Below are 21,715 nucleotides of genomic sequence, written 5' to 3'. Positions count from 1 at the left end.
GTTTAAAAAAAAAAAAAAAAGCAATAATCAAAACCAGGCAGGTCATCAATATAGTTCTATAGTTCCTTTCCTGTGTTTTCCTCCCATCTGTATTACCTCCGTTCATGTGAGACAATTGAATTTGCCTTGGTTACATCAAAAGGAGTGCAAAAAAAAAAAAGAAGGCAAAAAAGAATTTGATCAATGATCACATTATTTAAAATATGTCCATCTGTGCATGTTGTCTAAAGGCAGTAAACTGCCTGTCTGGCATGTATTTCAAAACAAATGTTAAAATTGTATTTCTTTAATTATATTAGTGTACATTTTAATATCTATTACTTTTAACGTATTACATATGTTCAAAAGTTAGTAAGTTTTATGTTTTTTAGAATCTCTCAATTAAGATTAACTAAGGTGTATATCACTGATAAATGACACTTTGCTCTGTCTAGGAAAGCAACAAAAGCCACAAATGATTTTTGTATTTTTGTAATAAACGAACTCCCAAACCTAAAAAGCCATGTACACAAAATTGGAAGATTCGTATTACTGGAGTGGGGTTGTTCAGTTTGTGGGTATTTTTGCAGAACATAATAGTACATTGCACAACACAAAGGTTCTGCAATGTACTAATGAAGTTTCACTTCCAAATTTTTCTTCTTTATATAAAAGATACAGCAAACCTACTACATGTATGTACCTCTCCATTTTAGGTAAAAGGTGTTCCTACTTGACAAACTACCTTATTTTGAATTTAATTTTTTTTTAAGTATGAAATACCAGAAAAGATGGGATACATAGAAGAGTTTACAGACCATGCTTTAGCACCTCTAAGCTGCCATCATACTACGTGGCTGCGACGTGCATTACATTAATTCTCTCGGAGTGAACAAAACAGCATCTAGAGTATTTAATACAGGATTTAATTAAACCCACATAGGCTTCAGCATCATTTAAAAAAAAATAATCGAGCAGGATTGAATCTGCAGTGTTATTTCAAGTAGAGTGATTTTTTTTCTGACAATGGAGTTAAACCCTAAAAGCTCTTCACTATTTTTGTAGAAGGCGAAAGGCCTTGCCTTTTAAGAATTAACAGCTTGACATCAAGAAAAGAATTAACAGCTGCTTTGAAATGTATATTGAGCACATCTGGCAAAACCATTATATGAAGGCATGCACTGTTGTCATTAAGGTCAAAATGGCTGCCTGATGATTAACTCCCTTTTTGTTACAAATTCATCCTTCTTCCTTTAACAAGTGGTGACAGGAGAAGAGAGTGGGAGGTCTGAATGCAGGCCATATGATCCATGCTCACCTAATAGGCAAATGGATTATCTTTGCGCAGCAAAAGATAACAGGCACTTTCTGGGCTAAGAGAAAGTGTCACTGGTGATACTGGTGACAGCGCTGAAGGTCACCCTGCCAGTCCAGGCATCATTAGTTAGGTCCCCATGCTGTGTTCTGACCACTAGGTGATCACATGTCAGAGGGCACCATGATGGTTTTTGAGGAGAAGCTGTGTCAGAAGTGCACTGGCATGGATGTGGCTACAAAAATGGGAAATAACTCTCGCTTTTGTCAATGAGTTCACAGTGGGAAGAAAGGACAAAAGTGTTACTTGCTGGGGCAGGAGACAATTCAGACCTCAAAACTGTCTTAGTTTATGGACACGTGAACAAAAGGGTCTTTTCCTGGCTGTGGACATTGATGGAGTATTGATAGCACATCCTGAGCTTAATGTCCTGTATGCGTCAGTGAATTCAACAGCAAAAGGATTAAAATCAATGGTAATGTGAATCAGCACTCATTCTCTCCTCCAAGGACAACAGGAGAGCAGATTCCTTTCTCCATGCTTCCTGCAAGGGGCAAGCAAGTGGGGAGGAGGGGGGCATGACAGAAGAACGAGGCACATCACTTTTGTTTGTGAAGTGGCCATACATCTAAAATCTACATGCTAGCAAAATTAGAAATGGATGTGAAGGCAGTTGCTAGAATAAAATGATGCTCTTCCTTTCTCAGCTAACTAGGATTAGTTATCTGTACTGCGATCAGAGAATGACGCCAAATTCTAGCTTTGAAATTTTCAATGATTAAAGGTGTTGTTGTTTTTTAATTAACATAGCCAGCACGTAAACACTGGGAGGCTTTTTGTCTGCCAGTAAGCTTGTTTTATATTTATACTTCCTATATGAGAGATGGAAGAAGCATTTGCAGTCTTCTCTGGTGACCAACAGATTCTTCCTCTGTCAGATTTCAGTACATTTCTGTAATCACATTTTCTCTGCAAAGAATGACCAGCATTCATTCCCAGTTCTCTCTGTGTAATATCTCAGAAGTCCATGGCCTTTACCTGATTTGTTTACAAACAGTAAGGTGTCATTTTTTCAGACAACCAGGGATTATTCAATCTAGCAGAAACTCATACGTCAGTTTCTAAGCCCAGAGTGTTTTTTGCAGGCAAGAAGGTTATGTGGTAAACAATGAGATGCAACAGTTTCTATTTTTGTCCTGTCAGTCAAGCAGCTAACTAGGAGCACGTCTGAAATTTGGCACAATCAGTGCTTCCTCCTTAAATGTCTTAATTTTGGTGCTTGAATTGCTGTAAAACTCTATTGATTGGGAATAAAAATGCCTCCTTCAGTCTCATGTAGTTCCTTCACACCATTATGTGAAGCTTTCTCTTATCTTTAAAAATACATCATTTCAGTGTAAAATTTCTGACACTTCGTCTAGTTTATCAGGCAGCTGACAAACTGCCAAACTGGCATTCATTGAGAGACCAGCATTGCAGATCTTTCATAAGCAGTGATTTGCATGTTAATGCTGCTATCTGACATTAAGACAAGAAGGTAGCAATATTAAGAAGAGAATGTTTTCCATCCTCTGCAAAGACTGTATTTTTTCCACAAGTACTAACATTAACTAGGAACATAGTAATGACATAAATGAGGAGGAAAAAGGGGGGAAAGAAGCATTTATATACCTGAGTACTTCATGTAACTGCCTTCTTTTTCCTTTCCTTAGGCTGAAACGCGCTTTACTTCCTGTGTAAGAGGTTAGACTATGGTCAGCTCATTACTGCTATCAAAGTTTATTTTAGATTCAGACCGTGTATTCTGACCAGTTCCTCATCCCCAGTCCAACCTTTCTTTTTTCCAGAAGTGTGTGAATGCAAAAAGTGTAGAACCTGATCTTGTAGTTAATATCTTGGCAGTGTGAACACTTTTCTTCCAATGACCTTAATAGAGTCCAGCTCTTTTTTTTTTTCTATTGTTTTTTGCTTTCATAAATTTACGGATGTGGGGAACTGAGTGACAGAAGAGATTCTTTGTTTTACAAACATGTAGTAAAAAGTCAGCCCCACCTCTCCTCACCAGTACCCATGAAAACAGTATCACAGCCTTTTCTATCACAGAGGAATGAATAACAGCAACTTTTAAAGTGATAATACAAAATATCTGAGTCAGCAAAGACAATCTATCAAGGTTAGTATCAATTGCTACATTTATTGTTTAATGTGCTACAAGAAAAAAAGATCCATCCCATTATTTGCTCTTGCCATAAGGATGAATCTTTCTTTACATAAGGTTAGTTCTTTGTTTCTCTTGTTCATTGGGCTGGCTATTTTAGTTTTGTATTTTGTTTCATTCAAATATTCCCTGTGGGTCCATTATCAGTGATTATCTATATAGAGTTAGGCTTTGATCAGCACTTAACTCTACTGATCCTTTGAGAGCACCGAAGTGTTTCATAATCTACGTTAATTATAAAAGGAAGCTTTTGCTTGTCTTCCTTAACAGGTGAAATGTAAGCCCTGTTCATAAAATTTTCATGAAAGTGATAGCTTAGGTCGGCATTACTAATACACTAGTAGTTCTTCTCTGTAGTCATGGTGAGACCCAGTGTTGAACAGATGTTACTACCAGGTATTAAAAGACAGATGAGTTTATGTCTTTGATGAATTGGGGTGCTCTGATGTGCTGCAAATCAGCTGGGAATTTGACACCAAAAGTGTTCAAAATAATACATCTGGAACAGGACTTGGTGAAGTTCAAACTTCAGATAAATGTGTTCCAAAAGTGATCTTAACTATCTGCTGTCTTATTTTAAAATAAAGAAGAAAATTCTGCAGTATACAGGTACTAGTTATTAAATATAGAAGGTGTTTTGCCTTCCCACTGCTTTGTACAATTACTACCTTGTGTGCAAAAGAAAGTAGGAAAGTCTCATAAAAGTACCAAACAAAGGGATAATCAAGGGAATCGTCTAACCCATCCCAGTGAAGGAATGTGCTCCGTGTTTGGTATTTCATCCAGGCTTGATCTGAGGGAGGATAAACTGCAAGGATGAATCTCCTAATAAGGCACAAGCTTTTCTGTACCTTTGCCAGGAAATTTGCTTTTTAATACCAAAATGAAGAATATTGTACTGCCCTCGCAGAGCAAACGATTCTTTATAAAACTCCATTTCCTCCTCTGCTTAGGAGTACAGACAGCAAAGTTTGCCTGCAATATGAAACTAGAAGGTTGATAAAACTCTTGACTGGGAAGCCATAATCTTGACTGATTGTGAAGTTGATTCTGAAATCTAGTGGTGGGAATTTGCATTGTAGCAGTTCATTGACCACAGAGTGTTCACTGAATTTTCCCTGAATGCTGTTATTGTTCATTGTTTGCATTTCTATCGTTCATTCCAAAGTTCATGACTTTTTAACAGAAACATCCAACTATTAGTTCTTCTGTAATCCTTAATTACTTTTGCACACTGTCCCAGACTTTTGTATACAAAAGAGCTGTTCAAAGGTCAATGCTTCTGTTAAGTCATCATTACAGATGTTTTTTAAATTTATGCTCATTTGACATTGAAATAATGGTGTGATTGGAGAGATGTCAACAAGTTAAAACACAGATTTTGAGTAGAAAAACTTATGCTTTCCATAGTCTCTGTGCATGTCTGTCTCTCATGGGACTGCTTCAGCATGATGATTGGACAAGATGTCTTCCAGAGGTCCTCAGCTATATCCTCAGCTATTTTGTGAATATGTTGTTCATTAGAACTGGCCTGTGTAACTGGTATTCAAAACACTAAAGGTTCAGCAAAAAACTCTTACAAAAAATGTTTTTCACCTAGCAGAAAATATCTGACGTAAATTGGTTTAAACAATCAGTTCAAATAACACTACTATGTTAGAGGAGTTTTTTGTTGTTTGTGAATGTTTTTCTGGTCTTGTTCTCCTTCCCTCTCACCCTGTCTCTGCCTGGGGAAGAGGGACCTCTTCCCCACCCCTGCAAGGTTGCAGAGAATTGAAGAAATTAGTGGATTTTGATCCAATGTTGGGAATTTTGTATTCCAAATAACTTGCACTGTTGGACACAGAGACAAGGTGATTGTAATTTCAAAGTGAAAAGCCCTATTTTTATTTTTATTTTTGCTCTAAGCTGCATGTGTACACCTGTGTGGGTGTAATTTTTTAGTACCCTGTAAATTAAATTTAAAAAAAAAAAAAAAAAACTGTTAATTGTTAACAATCTGTGAACATGAAAATTCCCATTTCTAGAAAGACAGAAGAATAGTTCATATTAAGGATACACTTGAAACCTTCTAACATTATGGATGAGGCATCACTAAAAATTCAGAGTAATGACTGATCCTTGTATACCATGCTAATACAACAGTGAACTTCTACAAACAATATGATTAATAATATATTTTAAATATTTTGTGGGTAGGTAAGTGTGGACTTTAAAAAAAAAAAAAAAGATGTGTTGAATATTAAAAATAAAGTTGCTTCTCTGTTCTATACTTACGCTGATGTCAGTGAGATTTTAAACTCCATTAACAGAATTTACTTAATGTTAAACATAACATTCCTCCCTCAGAATCTTCTGTCAAATCCTTAGAGAAACAAGGGTCTTCTTCCTTTCTCTGTTTTCAGCTTGGAGAAGTTGTATATAACGACAGCATATAAAGACACAATATTTTTAGTATTGCGTGAGCTTTTTTTCCTCTTTTTCTGAATTGCTGTACTTCACTTGTCTTGGGAGCTCTTTATAGCCTTGTGCTCAGGCCAAGAATGGGGAGGGTGTAGGCAATGGGACAACCTAGATAGAGCAACTGAAGTCTGTAGGTTGTGTTGTACACCTTTGATGAAGGACTGTGTAATAGAGTTGTTGACTCCTGCTCAGTCATTCATGCGTATGCACTTTGAGTTTCTCTTGTAATCTACTCTGTTTGGGAAGGAGAATGAAACTGACTGTACATTAGTTTCTACAATCAAGAGTCAAGCAATTGATGAAGTTGTTTATGTACTTGCAGTCTGTAATAAAGAGCACTCTGTCATTTGAAACCATAATAGTACAGTCTCACCTGACTGGCAGAGCTGATGTAACTTAACAAGCCCTAGCCAAATAATTTATTTTAGTTTTCCGCTGTGTTATGGTTTTGTGGATATATATATTAATGAACGGATCTAGTCTCAAATGCTTTCCCAAAATCCTAAAGTGTCAGTGAGTGTTTGCTATCTCTTGTCAATTCCTAAATACCTGGATGTAAGATAGAATTAGGAAGAAGGAATGACAATAGAATTATAAAATCATAGAATATCCTGAATTGGAAGAGACCACAAGGATCATGGGATCCAACTCCTGACTCACACAGACCACACAAAAAATCAAACCATACATCCAAGAGCATCGTCCAAATGTTTCTTGAACTATGGTAGGCTTGGTGCCATGACCTCTTCCCTATTCCCGTGCCCAACCAATCTTTTGGTGAAGAAGCTTTTCATAGAATTATAGAATGGTTTAGGTTGGAAGGGACCTTAAAGGTCATCTAATTCCAGCCCCCCTGCCATGGGCATGGACACCTCCGACTGGACCAGATTGCCCAAATCCCCTATCCAGCCTTGCCTTCAACACTTCCAGGGATGGAGCATCCACAGCTTCCCTGGACAACCAGTTCCAGTGCCTCACCACACTAATACTAAAGAATTTCTTCCTAATATCCAATCCAAATCACTCCTTTAGTTTAAATCCGTTCACCCTTGTCCTATCAGTACACTCCCTGACAAAGAGTCCCTCCCCATCTTTCCTGTAGGCCCCATTTAGGTACTGGAAAGCCGCAATAAGGTCTCCCCAGCACCGTCTCTTCTCCAGGCTGAGCAACCACAACTCCCTCAGCCTGTCTTCATAGGAGAGGTGCTCCAGCCTTCTGATCATCTTAATGGCCCTCCTCTGGACTTGTTCTAATACTCCCATGGCCTTCTTTTGCTGGAGGCCCCAGAGCTGAACACAGTACTCGAGGTGGGGTCTCAGGAGAGCAGAGCAGAGGGGTACAATCACATCCCTTGACCTGCTGCATCTTTTGATGCAGCCCAGGGTATGGGTGGTCTTCTGGGTTGCAAGCACACATTGCTGGCTCATGTTCAGCTCTTTGTTAACCAATACCTTCAGGTTCTTCTCCTCAGGACTGCTCTCAATCCATTCTCCACCCAGCCTGTGTGCTTGGGATTGCCCCAGCCCAGGTGCAGGACCCTGCACTTGGCCTTTTTGAATTTCATGAGGTTTGCACAGGCCCATCTCTCAAACCTGTCTGGGTGACATCCCTTCCCAAGCATGTCGATCGCTTGGTGACATCAGCAAACTTGCTGAGGGTGCACTCAATCCCGTTGTCCATGTCACCAACAAAGATGTTAAATAGAGCCAGACCCCCCTGAGGAACACCACTCAGCACTGATCTCCACCTGGACGTTGAGCTGTTCACCATAACTCTTTGAGTGCAACCATCCAGTCAGTTCCTCACCCACTGCATGGTCCATCTATCAAATCCATGTCTCTCCAAATTAGAGACAAGGATATCATGTGGGACAGTGTCAAATACTTTGCACAAGTCCAAGTAGATGATGTCGGTTGTCTTCACCTATGCATCAATACTGTAACCCCATCATAGAAGGCCACCTGTAAGGCATGATCTGCCCTTAGTGAAGCCATGTTGGCTGTCACCAGTCACTGCCTTATTTTCCATGTGCATAGATTCTTGGAGGATCTGGTTCATGATCCTGCCAGGCACAGAGCTGAGACTGACTGGCGTGTAGTTCCCTGCGTCTTTCTTTTTTTGCTTTTTTTCTTTTTTTTTGCTTTTTAGAAATGGGGGTTATGTTTCCCCTCCTCAGTCACTGGGAACTTCACCACACTGCCACAACTCCTCAAATAGGATGGACAGTGGCTTAGCAACTGCCAATTCCCTCAGGGCCTTTGGATACATCTCATCAGGTTCCATGGACTTGTACACCTTTAGGTTCCTTAGATGGTCTTGAAGCTGATCTTCTCTTAGAGTGGGCAGTTCACCATTCTCCCAGTCCCTGCCTTTTCCTTCCGGGACTTGGGCTGTGTGGCTAGAACTCTTTCTGGTGAAGACTGAGGCAAAAATATTGTTGAGTACCTCAACCTTCTCCAAATCCTGGGTAATCAGGTATTCCATTTCCTTCTGGAGAGGGTTCATAATTTCCTTAGTCTTCTTTTTATCACTGATGTACCTGTAGAATCCTTTCAGATAGCCCAAATTTAATTCTAACAGGGCTTTGGCTTTTCTAACCTGATCCCTGGCTGCTCGGATTATGTCTGTATCTCCCCCAGGCTATCTGTCCTTGCTTCCACCCTCTGTAGACCTCCTTTTGTTTGGCCAGGAATTTCTTGTTCATCCATGCAGGCCTCCTGGTACTTTTGACTGACTTCCTCTTTGTTGGGATGCATCATTCCTGAGCTTTGCGGAGGTGATCCTTGAATATTAACGGGCTTTCTTGGGTTTCTCTTCCCTCCCGGGCTTTGTCCCATGGTACTCTACCAAGCAGACCCCCTAAAGAGGACAAAGTCTGCTCTGCCATAGTCCAGGCTAATGAGCTTGCTGTGCTCCCTTCTCACTGTCTTCAAATCTTGAGCTGCACTATTTCATGGTCACAGTAGCTATGGCTGCCCTTGACCTTCATGTTTCCCACCAGCCCCTCCTTGTTGGTGACAATGAGGTCCAGTACAGCACCTCTTGTTGTTGGCTACTCTGTCACTTGGAGAAGGCGTTTGTCATCCATGCATTCCAGGAACCTCCTGGACTGCTGTGCTGTCCTTCCAACAGATATCAGCATGATTGAAGTCCTTCATGAGGATGAGGGCTTGTGATCAAGAGGCTGCTTCTATCTGTCTGTAGGGAGCCTCATCTGCTTGGTCTTCCTGATCAGGTGGCCTGTAGCAGACCCCAACTATTTTGTCCCCTGTCCGTGCCCTCCCCTTAATCCTGACCCTCTGTCTGTCCCCAGGCAGATCTCCATGAACTCCAGCTGCTCATTGACATAGAGGGCGACGCTCCCTCCTTGTCTCCCCTGTCTGTCCTTCCTGAAAAACTTGCTCCATTCCAGCACTCCAGTCATGTGAGAACACATTTGTTGTGACTTTTCCTTCATGAGCCCATGTTGGCTGCTATCAATGACCTTGTTGTCCTTCAGGTGTTTCTCAGTAACTCCCGGAATCATTTTCTCCATAATTTCACCAGGCACTGAAGTGAGACTGACAGAGCTGTAATTACCAAGGTCTTCTTTCTTGCCCTTCTTGAAAATTGGAATGACATTTGCCAGCTTCCAGTCAACTGTATCAGCAGTGTTGTGCTCAGAGTTTACACATGGCAAGTTGAGGTCATGCATAAGTACAAGGGCATCTGATCTAGAGAGAGTGATAGTTAACATAGTTGCTTTTATTTTGTTCTCTCACTTCTACCTTTAATCAATGTCTTGATTGCTGGGGATTTTACATACCTTGTGATCACCAGATCTAGTTATTCTGACTGATGCTGTAGTTCATATTTATGTAAAAACAGGACTGGTCTTAAGAATGAGAGAACATCTGCTCTTTCTCAAAATTGTAGGCATCTGTAAAGCTGAAAGGTAGCACTAGGACATAAGTATCTGTTCTAGGCTGAACAAATCTATTTTCTAGTATTTTCATCCATTGTTTGTTTTAGACCTGTGATCACCCTCACTCTTCCATTTTTGAGGCACATCTAAATTGTATCTTCCTTTATAGGTTGGTGTATTTTTACAAAGACTTCACAACTCAGTAAAAAAGTTCAGTTTAAAAAATGGTTTCCAATAACTTATATGTAACACTCCTGGTAGCATATGTCAAAATTAGATTTACCTTTTAAACTTCATTGTTGGTTCATTTTTAGGCCTTCGGTACTGTTTTCTAGTTGAAAATTCTCTACATTGCTTATTTTTTTTCATTTTTCCTCTTGCTGAATAGCCATTTGCTGATTTCCCTACCCAAACCCACTTCCTGGACCACTTTTCTACTTTAAGAAAATCATTTTGCACTTCAATTTTGTGAATTTGCAAAAGGCTTTTATGTGGTATCTATTGTAAAATAAATAAATAAATAAATAAACTTCCTCAGAAAATTATAGATGTAAATTCTCACCTACTATAAGAAAGCTAAATTATCATTCACTTTGTTGAATCAAAAACATCTATCATCTTGAAAGTCCAATCCTATTTATGGTCTGTTCATCCAGTCATATTTCCCCTTTAAATTTAGTGAGTGCTTCTGTATTGCAGCTGGCTGTGGCAGCAGCCATGCTGAGTATGCAGGATGATACCATTTCTTGTGCCACATTTTTGTGGTGAATCAGAATTTCAATTTACAGTGATGGTCAAAACATTGATTTTGCCTGCAATCAACCCTTAATCATCCTTTTAAGTGCTGCAAAGTTATTTTAATGCCATTTACCCTGAGGCTAGTAACAGAAAGTTTAAAAGTACAAAACATAAGTTTTTACTCTGTGTTTATTGAAACGATGGCCTCATAAGCAGCAGTCTGTGAAAGAAAGAGATAGCAAGGTATGCTGTGTCCTTTCACATTGTTTAGCTTCAGGATGACCTTATATGAAGCAAACCCAATGGCCTGCTGTGGGAAGACAGGGTATAAAGAACAGCATCACCCAACTTAGATCCTGGAAAGAAACCAGATAAATTAATATTAGTAAGCCATATATGAGCTTAGCGTTTCCTGGTACTGTTCAGTGCATCCTTACAATAACTGTAAGTTATACAGTTATACATAACTGGCAATTCATCTCTTGGGCCAATACAGAACTGTTTTTCAACACAGATTGAAAAGCTTTTAACTTTGTTCTTCATGTTTTAATTCACGGAAATGAAAAACCCTCGCTGCTCAGAAAAACCTGGGGAAGATTCAGAAAAAGCTTCTAAGGCAAGGAGACCTTTTCAGTACAGTCCCCAAATCAGCTGGGAAACAGCTGTTCCAAAGCTACCTTTATAGACCAGATAAAAAAAAGGAAAATGAAATAGCACTATTCATGGCCTCAGCTAATAATTAGGTTGCACGGTATGTAAACCAAAATTCCTGCAGTGTCCTCCCCACACCCACATTTAATTACATCCACAACTCACCTGCTGTCCCCAGGAGAAAGAAACTTACTTTGGCTTTTCAGGGTAGCTACATAGAGTAACTGCAGCTTCATGACACCTATTTGCTCTGGACAAGTCATGATTTGAAACTGTTGAGGTGCAAGTGTCAGACAGTGAGACAGGTCTTGCTGAGACATGTAGTTAAAATTAATGTCACAGTGATAATGGAAGATCTGAACAAGAAAGAGGTGTTCCCAGCTGTGATAGACAAATGAAGGCACACACTTGTCCATTAGCAACTCATCATGTACTTCAACTGCATATTATAGCCATGCAAACTAGTTATTATACCACTGTGATTTATTCTCATGCAACACAAGAGTCACTAATAATGATATTCATTTCACCTGACCAATTATTTTAAAACCTCTTAGGAGTTACTCTTTAAAACCTGTGAATGGCACTCTGTATTCTTCTGTTCTTTCAGTATCAGTATTACTGTTGCCCTCTTGTCAGGCTGTTCTGACATCTTTCCTCATTTTGCTCCTGAATTTCAGAAGAAAGAAGCTTGTTATTTGTCTTTTTGACAAAGTTACTTAATATTGTTGAGGAATGTAACTGTACTAAGGTCAGAGACAAATCACTGCATTTTGAATGATGTAACTGCTATCTGAAATACCTGCACTTGGTGTCTGCTGGTTACAGTACTCTCTTGTTAAGCTCATCTGGAAGCATCAGAGATGTGCCCTCATATGTTCTCTTTTGCCAAATTGCTGTGGCAGGAGTTATCCTTTTACAGTTCTTAAATGCTTGTTTTGTAGAAGCTACCGCTGTCCAGAAGAACTTCAAGGAAACTTCCAGCTATAAAAGAAGACAGTAATGAGTTCTTTTCTTCCTCTTGTATCCATCTGTAGGAATAAGTTCAGTAAAAAAAACTGGTAGGGACACTGCTGCAGCAGAAGCTGTTCTATAACCCAATGTTTGGCTGAGATTTTAGATTTATTTTTTTAGTCCAAAAACTCATATCAAATCAGATCAGACCTCACACCAGCACAAGAGTAATGGAACAGAAATTCATGAATTATGGTGATAATATCCGCTAGCACTGACATAGGTGCTCTCAAAAATGATACACAAATTTCCAAGCTCATGTTTTTACTACAGCTCTCCTGGTACTCTGGCAGTTGCAGCAGGGCACAATTTATACTACACATTATCCAATATGATGGTCAACATTTTTGGAAATGGGTTGTCACCTGACCCCAGACGTGTTCCTATTTCCTCTTTGTCAAAGATGTTTCAAGTATGTCAAATCTTGTTAATCTAATATACATCTCTTCCTGAGCATATATGATCACCAGATGCAGTGGAACTCAGCCCTGGATGGAAGTATTATCAGGGCCACTCCTAGCAGCAGCTCTCAGACAAGGTCAAGGATGCAGTTTTGCATCATACTACATGTTCTGCATTATTCTGTGGTGTACTTCGGTGGCTGTTAAACATAAACTGCAGTCTTCATCTGCCAGGATTCCCTTGCAGCATAGCTGTTGTGATGTGGCAGCTCAGGAGGAATCATGCTGCCATAAACCAGCAACCTTTCTCTTTCTTCACACTTCTCTAGTGCCATTGCCCTTAAAACAACCGTATAAAGAAGATAAAAGGTACTACTCAGTTGTAAGGGAAAAGGGAACTGATCGTTGCTGCTGCTAAGATTTCTTTTGTAGGGACACAGTAAAGTAACTTCAAACCACAGCAGGAAGTGGTTGGACTTGTTACTGGCTGCAGCAATTTGGCAAACTTTATACTTTTGTAAATGGAGTCATTTGGATTTCAGATTTTATGTGATGGGTTGAGGGGGTAGGTTTAAAGTTAAGGTTTCTTTTTTTAAGGTTTCTTTTCCCACTGCCAGCCATTCCCTTTCATTGCTGCAAGGACAATATTATGGATACCGTGCCAATATGTCTCTGTAGGAAAAGTGGTATGGAGTCAGGCATTTATTTCTCTCTTATATTTTTAGACTGTTTTTGTTGTTGTTTTTGAGAGGTGCTGTTTTCAGAAGTTAGAGTGCCAACAAATATCAAAGGGACAAGTGCCACTGGCAAAAACTGCTGGCCAAGCCCCCTCCACTGAGTCCTGAGAAATATTCTCCTGTGTGTCCCACAGGTGACCAGCCAAACACTAACTGCAGTACACACAGCTGGTTCAACTCTGCCCCTGAGTATACATACAGCTCCAGCCCCAAACCTCTTTACAGGCTGCATGGCAAGCTGAAGCCATTCATTCTTTTGTGCAGCTGCTTCACAATACAAAGGGAACTTTGTTACGGTTTTTACTCCATGCCAGCAGAAAGCCAGTTGAATTCCTTTAGCCATTTTCTGAGTATAGTGAATATATCATTGGCCCGTAAAAGCAACTTATTGCAATATCACCTAATCCATTAAACAAGGAAAACGCATCTGGATTTTAAATACTGACATAAGAAATAATTCATTTACTTAATTATTTGACCTATATTAAATACTTTTAATGACATTCTCTCTATTCCAAAATAAATACCATAGTACTGTGGCAAAGAAAGGTATGACTACAACCACTCACCTAGCTTACATAGTCACGGCAGCATCTAGTTGTTATGTCTGACTATTCGGAAAAATGTGATGACAGGTTGAATGATGAGATTGTCTTTGGAAAGCCTCTGTAATGTTTTCTTAAGGTTAAAACCAAGACCATCATACCAGTGTGTGATCACACACTTTTGAAAGAAAGGTTATTGATTGCTTTTGTGCTAAAGAAACTGACTGAATTGATGTTAGTAGAGTAACAAAATGAGTTGCTGTATTAGCAACAGTGCTTATTGAGGGTACCTCCTTTGTTTTATTTTTATTTTTGTTAAGAAGAGGAGGAAGCAAAAAGCTATCAGGGATTAGAGAACAGTGAAAGATTTTTTTCTTTCATATTTCTTTAGATAAATAGGGATCACAGTTTTCCTGTTCTTTAAGTTGTATCTAAGGATGTTGGATGTATTTCTGAACTGTTGTAGGAAGTTTCACTGATATTACAACATTAATCTTTAATTCCCTATTTACAGCCAGTGCTGATTTCCCGTACAACGGTCAAGCTATAGGAGATGGAGTTAACAGAAACTCTGCCATTATTGGAGGTAGGAAATATGTCTTCTTTACTAAGTGACTTTGCAGCATGACTGTGAAGGCTGAATTGCAGTTGGTAACATATTCAAGCTATTTGCTAAGAATTGACTATGTGGGAAAATTAAACCTGAACAAAGTTAAATAGACATTTGTGTAGTTCTGTTCAGGTACTTTGTTCTACTGAAATGTTCTGTTCCCACTTAGTTTGTCCCCTCAGATTCAGTTTTAACCAAATTAAAATATTCATATTCGTAATCAACATATCATGCATGCATGTGGAGAGCTACTGTGGAATTACTGATATAATTAATTCCCATGAAATGTCAAGAACACTTTTCCATTTATAGCAGATCCAACATGAACCTATGACAAACACTGTTTGTTACACTCTTGACAAAAATCACTCATGATTTTGCCTTGTTTTTTAGGGGCCAGGTTCTGCTATAATTTATGTGCCTGGGAGTCCCATTCAGTGTGATGGGTTTCCAGGTGATGTTAAGTAATGCCAGGATTAGCATTAGCAATGGTTCTTGAATTATCATTCAACTGAAGACATTCTACCGAGCTGTCTACAGATGTAAGGATCCTGAATATATTACGAACGCATACAATTTTCTCTGCCCTGTCTGTTCATATGAAAGTTGCGCCTTAAGTCTCGAGGGAGAGCTTTGCTAGTACATCAAATTCCAAATGCATATAAAAATGTTTTAAAGATCACCCTAATATATTTCAGTCAGTTCTAGATGCATATAAAATTACATACTGGTGGTGGTTTTTTGGCTTTTTTTTGTCTTGTAAAGCAACACAGAGTGTAGTAGTATGTACAGTCTAATCGAATTTCTTGTTTCAGATCCAGGTTCAGCTCAGAATAGCTGTGAGACTCTTCCTTTGTATCAGAATCTGTAGGTATTCTCTTTTCTAGCATCATCTTTTCTTTCTTCCTTTGCTCAGGGGTCATTGCTGTGGTGATCTTCACCATCCTCTGCACCTTGGTGTTCCTGATCCGCTACATGTTTCGCCACAAGGGAACCTACCACACCAACGAGGCCAAAGGGGCAGAGTCAGCTGAGAGTGCCGATGCTGCCATCATGAACAATGACCCCAACTTTACGGAGACCATCGACGAAAGCAAGAAGGAATGGCTTATCTAAGCCCACAGGGAGGGGGCCTGGGGTGGGATACAAGCAGGGCCAGGGTGGGACTGGGATGACTCTTGCAGTGGGGAGAGAACACTCTGCATTGGACGCTTGAGCACATGTATGGTAAAAAGATCAGCACAACTGGAGGAGCAAGTGACAGGAAAAACTACTGAGACTGCAGGAAAAAAAGAATATCACAAGCATTTAAGAAAAATACTTTTTAATATTTATTTACAGCAAATTGCCCCTTCTGTATTCTCACAACTACAACAAAGAGCAGTTTTGCAGCTTCAGCACTGTTTAAAATTTTCAGTAATAACTGTATTTTTTCTGTATGTGTTTAGAGGTGTCCTAAAGAACAAGAAACAGGGCTGTTTTTTTTTTACATTTTTTAAAAGCTGTTTAAAATGGGGGTAGTTCTGTCCTGAGAACAAGTCACAGACCTTTGTTCCCAGCATTGTGTTCCTTCATGGGTGGCCACTTCCCCACAGGCTGCCGTCAGCTCTGCACCTTCACTTTATTACGGTTCATTTCGGTGGTATTGAACCAGGGGTTCAGGGCTGGGAGTGGGACAGAGGGGTGAAGATGGATGCTTAATGAAAATTATACTTGCCGTTTTTTTAAAATCCCTGGCAGGATCCATCTTTTTTGACCCAGGCACTTTGTTGATTGTGGACAATTCTCATCAGCTTTGTAAAAATACTGTTATTATGACTACTACTACTACTACCAGAGAGGATGATTGTAAAACACAGGAAGCTTTTGTTTGTTTGTTTGTTTTGGTTATTATTATTTTGTTGGACTCTGAGAGGAAGGATGGTGCCATGCAAGTCTGTAGACCTAGCCTGTTCCTGTATCTTTGGCAGTGGTGTTGATGATCAGAGGCACATGCTAGTTGAAGCCCAGCTCTGCCTGTGACTTTCTGGTAAATACTGTCCTTAAGCATAAGCATTGCAGTAGGGAATTAGAGCCAGATGTTGTTTACTTCTGTTTCTTTTTTATAGGCTGTCTCAGAAACATTAGTACAGCTCTAGTTTAAACTCACGGACTTCACTATCACTTCATGATACTTTTTACAGCTTTTTACAGCTCTGGCACAGCAATTAACTTTTTAATCCCTTGTTTTAGTACCTTCCTGAAGAAAGTCTCTGCTGGCAGAATTCACACAGGCAGGAAGGTGAAGCAACTTCACCTTGAAAAGTTCTTGCTTGAAAGTTCTGCCCAGAGAGAAAAATGCACAGCCCTACAGAGGAGTTACTTTTCAATACGTAGATCTTCCTGGACTATTACTTGTCTTTGTAAGGCATTTTCAAGAACAGCGAGGACAATGCCAAGTGCAGCATTATACCCCATGTCCTCTCTCAGACTGGGGAAGTTGCTGTTGGCACCTGAGAAGCAGACAAGCAGCTACAGGAAAGTCAATGGGGCAGCCTGAAGACCTAATATCCCTTGATGGCAATAAAGTAGCTTTAGCTTGCCCTCTACATATGTGCATGGCTCTCCAATGGCCTGTTTTGGTAAAAACTTAGGGTCTTAATGGGCAGTTTTTGCAGTGGAACAGAATAAATGAATGAATGTATTGCAAGGCATTTTCTGTGTGCTAAAACAACAGATGCAACAACAAGAATTTCCCTTTAGAAGTATCTAAGCTTGTGACAGTGTTAGATTTGCTTTACCTTTAATATCGCTGGGTTTAATATGCGCAGATTTAATCCATTTTTCTTTACAAGAAAGATTTATTTTTCAGATCCAAATCTAAAATTTACTACGCTGACCCGTATTGGCATCTTTAATTCCCTTATCTTTTTAATTGTATTTTTCATTATTTTAGTTTACGTTTTAAAATAAAGAAAAAAAAAATCACGGAGAGGGAGGAAGATATTGGAGCCTTACCTGACAAGAAGTTTGTAAGCACAGTTTTTCAGACACACACAGGGCCAGATACTTTTGTATAAGGGTGGTAGCGTAAAGTCCTCTGCTAGATTCATTGAACATATGTCAATGTTCTTTTGACCAAATCAAAGCCATTTATTTCTTCTGTTTATGGATTTGGAATTATCATACAAAAAGTTGCCAGTTTCAAACAAAACTCTTTCTCAGGTAACATTGTGTGGCAGAGGGGTTCAGGTAGACGCGAAAGCCACTTCTGTTACTCTTGTGCTCTACAGTCTTTTGCCTTGCCTCCAGTATCAATATCTCCCTCTCTTGTGCTTAATTAAGTGGATGAGTCATTTTTTCGTATGGATGTAAGATAAGTCTCCACCCCTTTGGAAAATATCCACTTGGGATGGATCTAGCCTGCACCACTAACTATTCAGCAAAATACTTTGGTTGTTCCATGCTGCACAGATGTCTATCTATGACTAGAAAGATGTTCTCTCTTTTGTACAATTTTATATATTTTGATTTTGGTCCACTCTGAAAAGCATCCGTGTCTTAAACTTCAAGTTACCAAGAGAAGTGAATATAGCATCATTTGCATAGGTTGGAATTTGGTTTGCAGCAAAAAGAAGCTACTTACTAATCTGAATTTAATGTCAGGGAAGGGGGATCAAACGCATGTATCCTAAGAGACTGGAATCCTCTGATGCTAGAGGATGTGGGAGACACAGACTTACCAGCCACAGTGCAAATTTGCCAAATGCCTCAGCATGGTACTAGAGGGGAAATATGGCTTGGTCTCTGTGCGTAACCAAGTCCTTGGCTAAGATAGGGACTGCTGTTGGATTATGGTAATGGGTTCTGACATCTATTCACCAACTTTCTGAAAGATTACTAGCCAATCTCTCACAACCCTGCAAGCGGAAATGTCTGGAAAACAACCTTTGACCATTGCACATGCAATAGTTGTAAATTCATGTCTTGAACTTGAAAGACAGGATTTACAGTTGTTAAATTAAGTTGCAAGCATCAGCATCTCTCCATTGACTGGACACTGTGGACCTCTTTATACGAAGCCCAGTAATGCTGTGTTAAAATGTTGATAGTCTTTGATCTTGTTGCAATTTTCCTGATACAATCACTTTCATAACTCTAGAAACTCTTTGAATTAACTATTAGAATCCTTCCTTCCTCTTATACTGGATCTTATACATGATATTTTAGACTAGCAGCTGATCTCTGTTTTCATGACTGTAGGTGAATTCCTGGCTTCCTGCTTTGTTTTTAATTTCTTGAGAATGTTGTATGCTTAATTATAGGCACTGGCCATTAAGCTGCCTAGGAATGAAGCAGGAGCAGACTCAGAAAAGTAGCTCGTATATTTCTGCTAGCACCATATCTACTCTAAGCAGTTCTTCATCTGTAGGCCTATTGGAGGTTGCAACAACATCCATAGTTTATTTCACCTATTCTTATTTGTGCCAAAAATCCATATTATTTGACAGATACTTCCCCCCAGTATCTGTACTTTCCCCCAGAGAATATTAAAACAAGCAGTCTTGTATCACCTGCTTTTAGCTGTATCACCTATTTGAACTGCACAAGCAAATGTAGCCTCTTGCACTGGCTGGGGAACTAAAGTGTCCCAGTTGTGTTTATAGCAGGCTTGTTGTGATTTCCCTGGAACTGATGGTAAAACTGCTACCAGCTGTCGGGAGAGCCAGACTGGGCTGGAGACCAGGAGTCTCTGTGTTAGCAATATTTGGATATTCATTCACAACACATGCAGACCACTAGAAAACAAGTTGTAGAGCTCCAAAGAGCCAAAATGGTGAAAAACTAATCTTGATGTCAACCCAGCCTCAAGGGGAAATCTGCAATCCAATCTGTTGGTTTTGAGTCAAGTCTTTCACGCACTGCTTATTCCATACTTACTGATAGAAAATTCAGGTGTATTAAATAAGAATATGTGTCTTTAATTGGTACTGGAACATTTCTGCATTGTATTTTTCTTGTCTTAAACCTTACTATACCTTTTATATTGCTTGTAGCAGTTACCACTTCAAAGATATGGCAGCATTTTAACATTGTGCTCTAGCTAGCATGATGTATACGAAAGGACGGTTAACATAAATATTTTAGTATGACTGCCAGAGCAGTGGTGTATATGTACAAGTTTATTGTAATAAGAATTCAGTATAAAACAGTCTAGTAAATAATTACATTTTAATTAAAACAGTGTCCTTTAATGGCAGATGCATCTAATCACTGGGATATCTGTTGAAATAGGAAGCTATCTCGGTTTGACAAGCAATAGCTTTTAATTTGGTTTTTCCCTTAAATTATTTCACATTCCAGTGAGCATGGTGACTCTGAAAGGCTGTCATCTTTAAAAAGCGGAACCTAGATTCTGTTAATCATTGTCCATCCTAGAGATATGAAAACTTTCCTTCTAAAAGCAACAGCATGTAAATTAGAATGAACGAAGGACAACATGTATGTATGCCTAATATCTTCTGTGAATGTCTTTCCTTTTAACTGAAGTTTTATTAGAAATAAGGTTGGTAAATAAAAAAAAAAAAAAAAAAAAAAAAAAAAAAAAAAAAAAAAAAGCAATTCTAAATAGTTTTGATTACCCTAACAACTTCTTCTTTGGGCTTTTTATGTTCTGAACATTGTCTATATTTTTTCCTTCTCCAGTACCAGGAAATCAATTTGAAAAGACAGAAGTTGGAGAGGCTTTGTAAGAAAGACACAAAGTACATGAAAAAAGGGACTTCAGTATGCAGTTATACATAAAAAGAGAAAAAACGAAAACCAGGGAAGAATGACTAAAATGCATGCATGCTCCTCCTGTGTCAGGCAGCCTCAATTGTGTGCTATGGGTGAGAATCATAGAATCACGGAATGGTTTGGGTTGGAAGAGCCCTTAAAGACCATCTAGTTCCAACCCTCATGCCATGGGCAGGGACGCATCCTACTAGACCAGGTTGCTCAAATTCCCCATCCATCCCAGCCTTAAACACTTCCAGGGATGGGGCATCCACAGTTCCTTTGGGCAACCTGTGCCAGTGCCTCACCACTAATAAAATAAGTTTATATAAAATACATAATTTCTTCCATATATTTAATCTAAATCTACCCAATAGTGAGCAGTGTAAATCTGTACCTGTTGAAGTGGACTAAGTCTGAGCATAGAGTTTGGATGGAATCAAAATGACTACCTTTCTGAGTTTTTTCCGTTTCTGATTGCTTTGCAGATAGCAGCAAGCAGTCTGCCACCGTTTCTGCTCATGTTTGTCATTGCAGATTCAGTGGCAGTGCCAGCTTCACAAGAGCTACACATCAAAAATGACTGGGTATGGGTTGTTTGCCTTCCTTTCCTACCACAGCTCTGTCCTTTCCTTTATGAATGTGAGCCTTTTATTGAAGTCAGCAAGAAAAATGTTTGCCCAGCTCAACAGACATGTGTGGTTCATTTAATAAACTACCTTACCAAGCTTTAATTTTTATTTTTTTTTATGAGAAGCATTTTATGAAAGAACTACATTAAGTGCAGTTGAATGACAATGTGAAATCTAGGCAAAGAAGCACCAGAGCAACAACCACCAGAGTCAGAAGGGCTGTGATTGTTCCAACCTGTTTCTTTCTGCAGCATGAATTGCCTTAACCACTGTTCCAAAGCCCTGACCCTGTCCGAGACCTTAACCTACTTTGCAGAATATAACTGTGGCAAAGTTCAGTGATGCCTTGTGACCATGTTTTGACTGTTCATTTGTACTGACTGTTGAAACCTCTAGAATGGGAAAGAGTCATGCATTCTACAGGTGTATTTCCATTCCCCTACTTTTCCCCACAGATCCTATTTTCAGGGCTGTAGGCTTTCAAAAGGCTTTAGTCTGTAAAACAGACTGAAAGAGTCACTGGAGCAAGTCAACGAACTCTTGTATCGGCCAGAAGGCAATGACTTCAGGTGATTCAAGTGAGGCTGAAGGAGGTATGTAATATAAATAAACTTACCTGAATAAAGACGAGAAAGTCATCCCCCTTATGCTAATATTCAATCTCTAAACTGTGCATCCTCACACTTACAGTTAGTATGTCACTGAAGCAGTCTGACCTTGGCACAGTCAGTAAATTATTCACAAGCTGGC

General features: G+C 39.3%; 1 protein-coding gene across 3 annotated transcripts in view; it reads left to right on the top strand.

The window, feature by feature from the left end:
* Positions 1-20,136, top strand: part of CNTNAP2 (contactin associated protein 2) — a 1,137,498-nt gene extending 1,117,362 nt beyond the window's left edge. For all 3 annotated transcript variants that reach the window (XM_035319470.1, XM_035319471.1, XM_035319472.1), the window contains 2 exons: positions 14,481-14,552; positions 15,493-20,136. In XM_035319470.1, coding sequence (XP_035175361.1) covers positions 14,481-14,552; positions 15,493-15,692 — 272 coding nt within the window. In that variant the 3' untranslated portion in view covers positions 15,693-20,136. The remainder of the gene's footprint in view (positions 1-14,480; positions 14,553-15,492) is intronic.
* The last annotated feature ends 1,579 nt before the right edge of the window (positions 20,137-21,715 follow it).

Source organism: Oxyura jamaicensis, chromosome 2, assembly GCF_011077185.1.
Source record: "Oxyura jamaicensis isolate SHBP4307 breed ruddy duck chromosome 2, BPBGC_Ojam_1.0, whole genome shotgun sequence".
NCBI lineage: Eukaryota > Metazoa > Chordata > Aves > Anseriformes > Anatidae > Oxyura > Oxyura jamaicensis.
The sequence above is the reverse complement of the archived record's forward strand: the minus strand, read 5'-3'. Positions and strand labels throughout refer to the sequence as shown.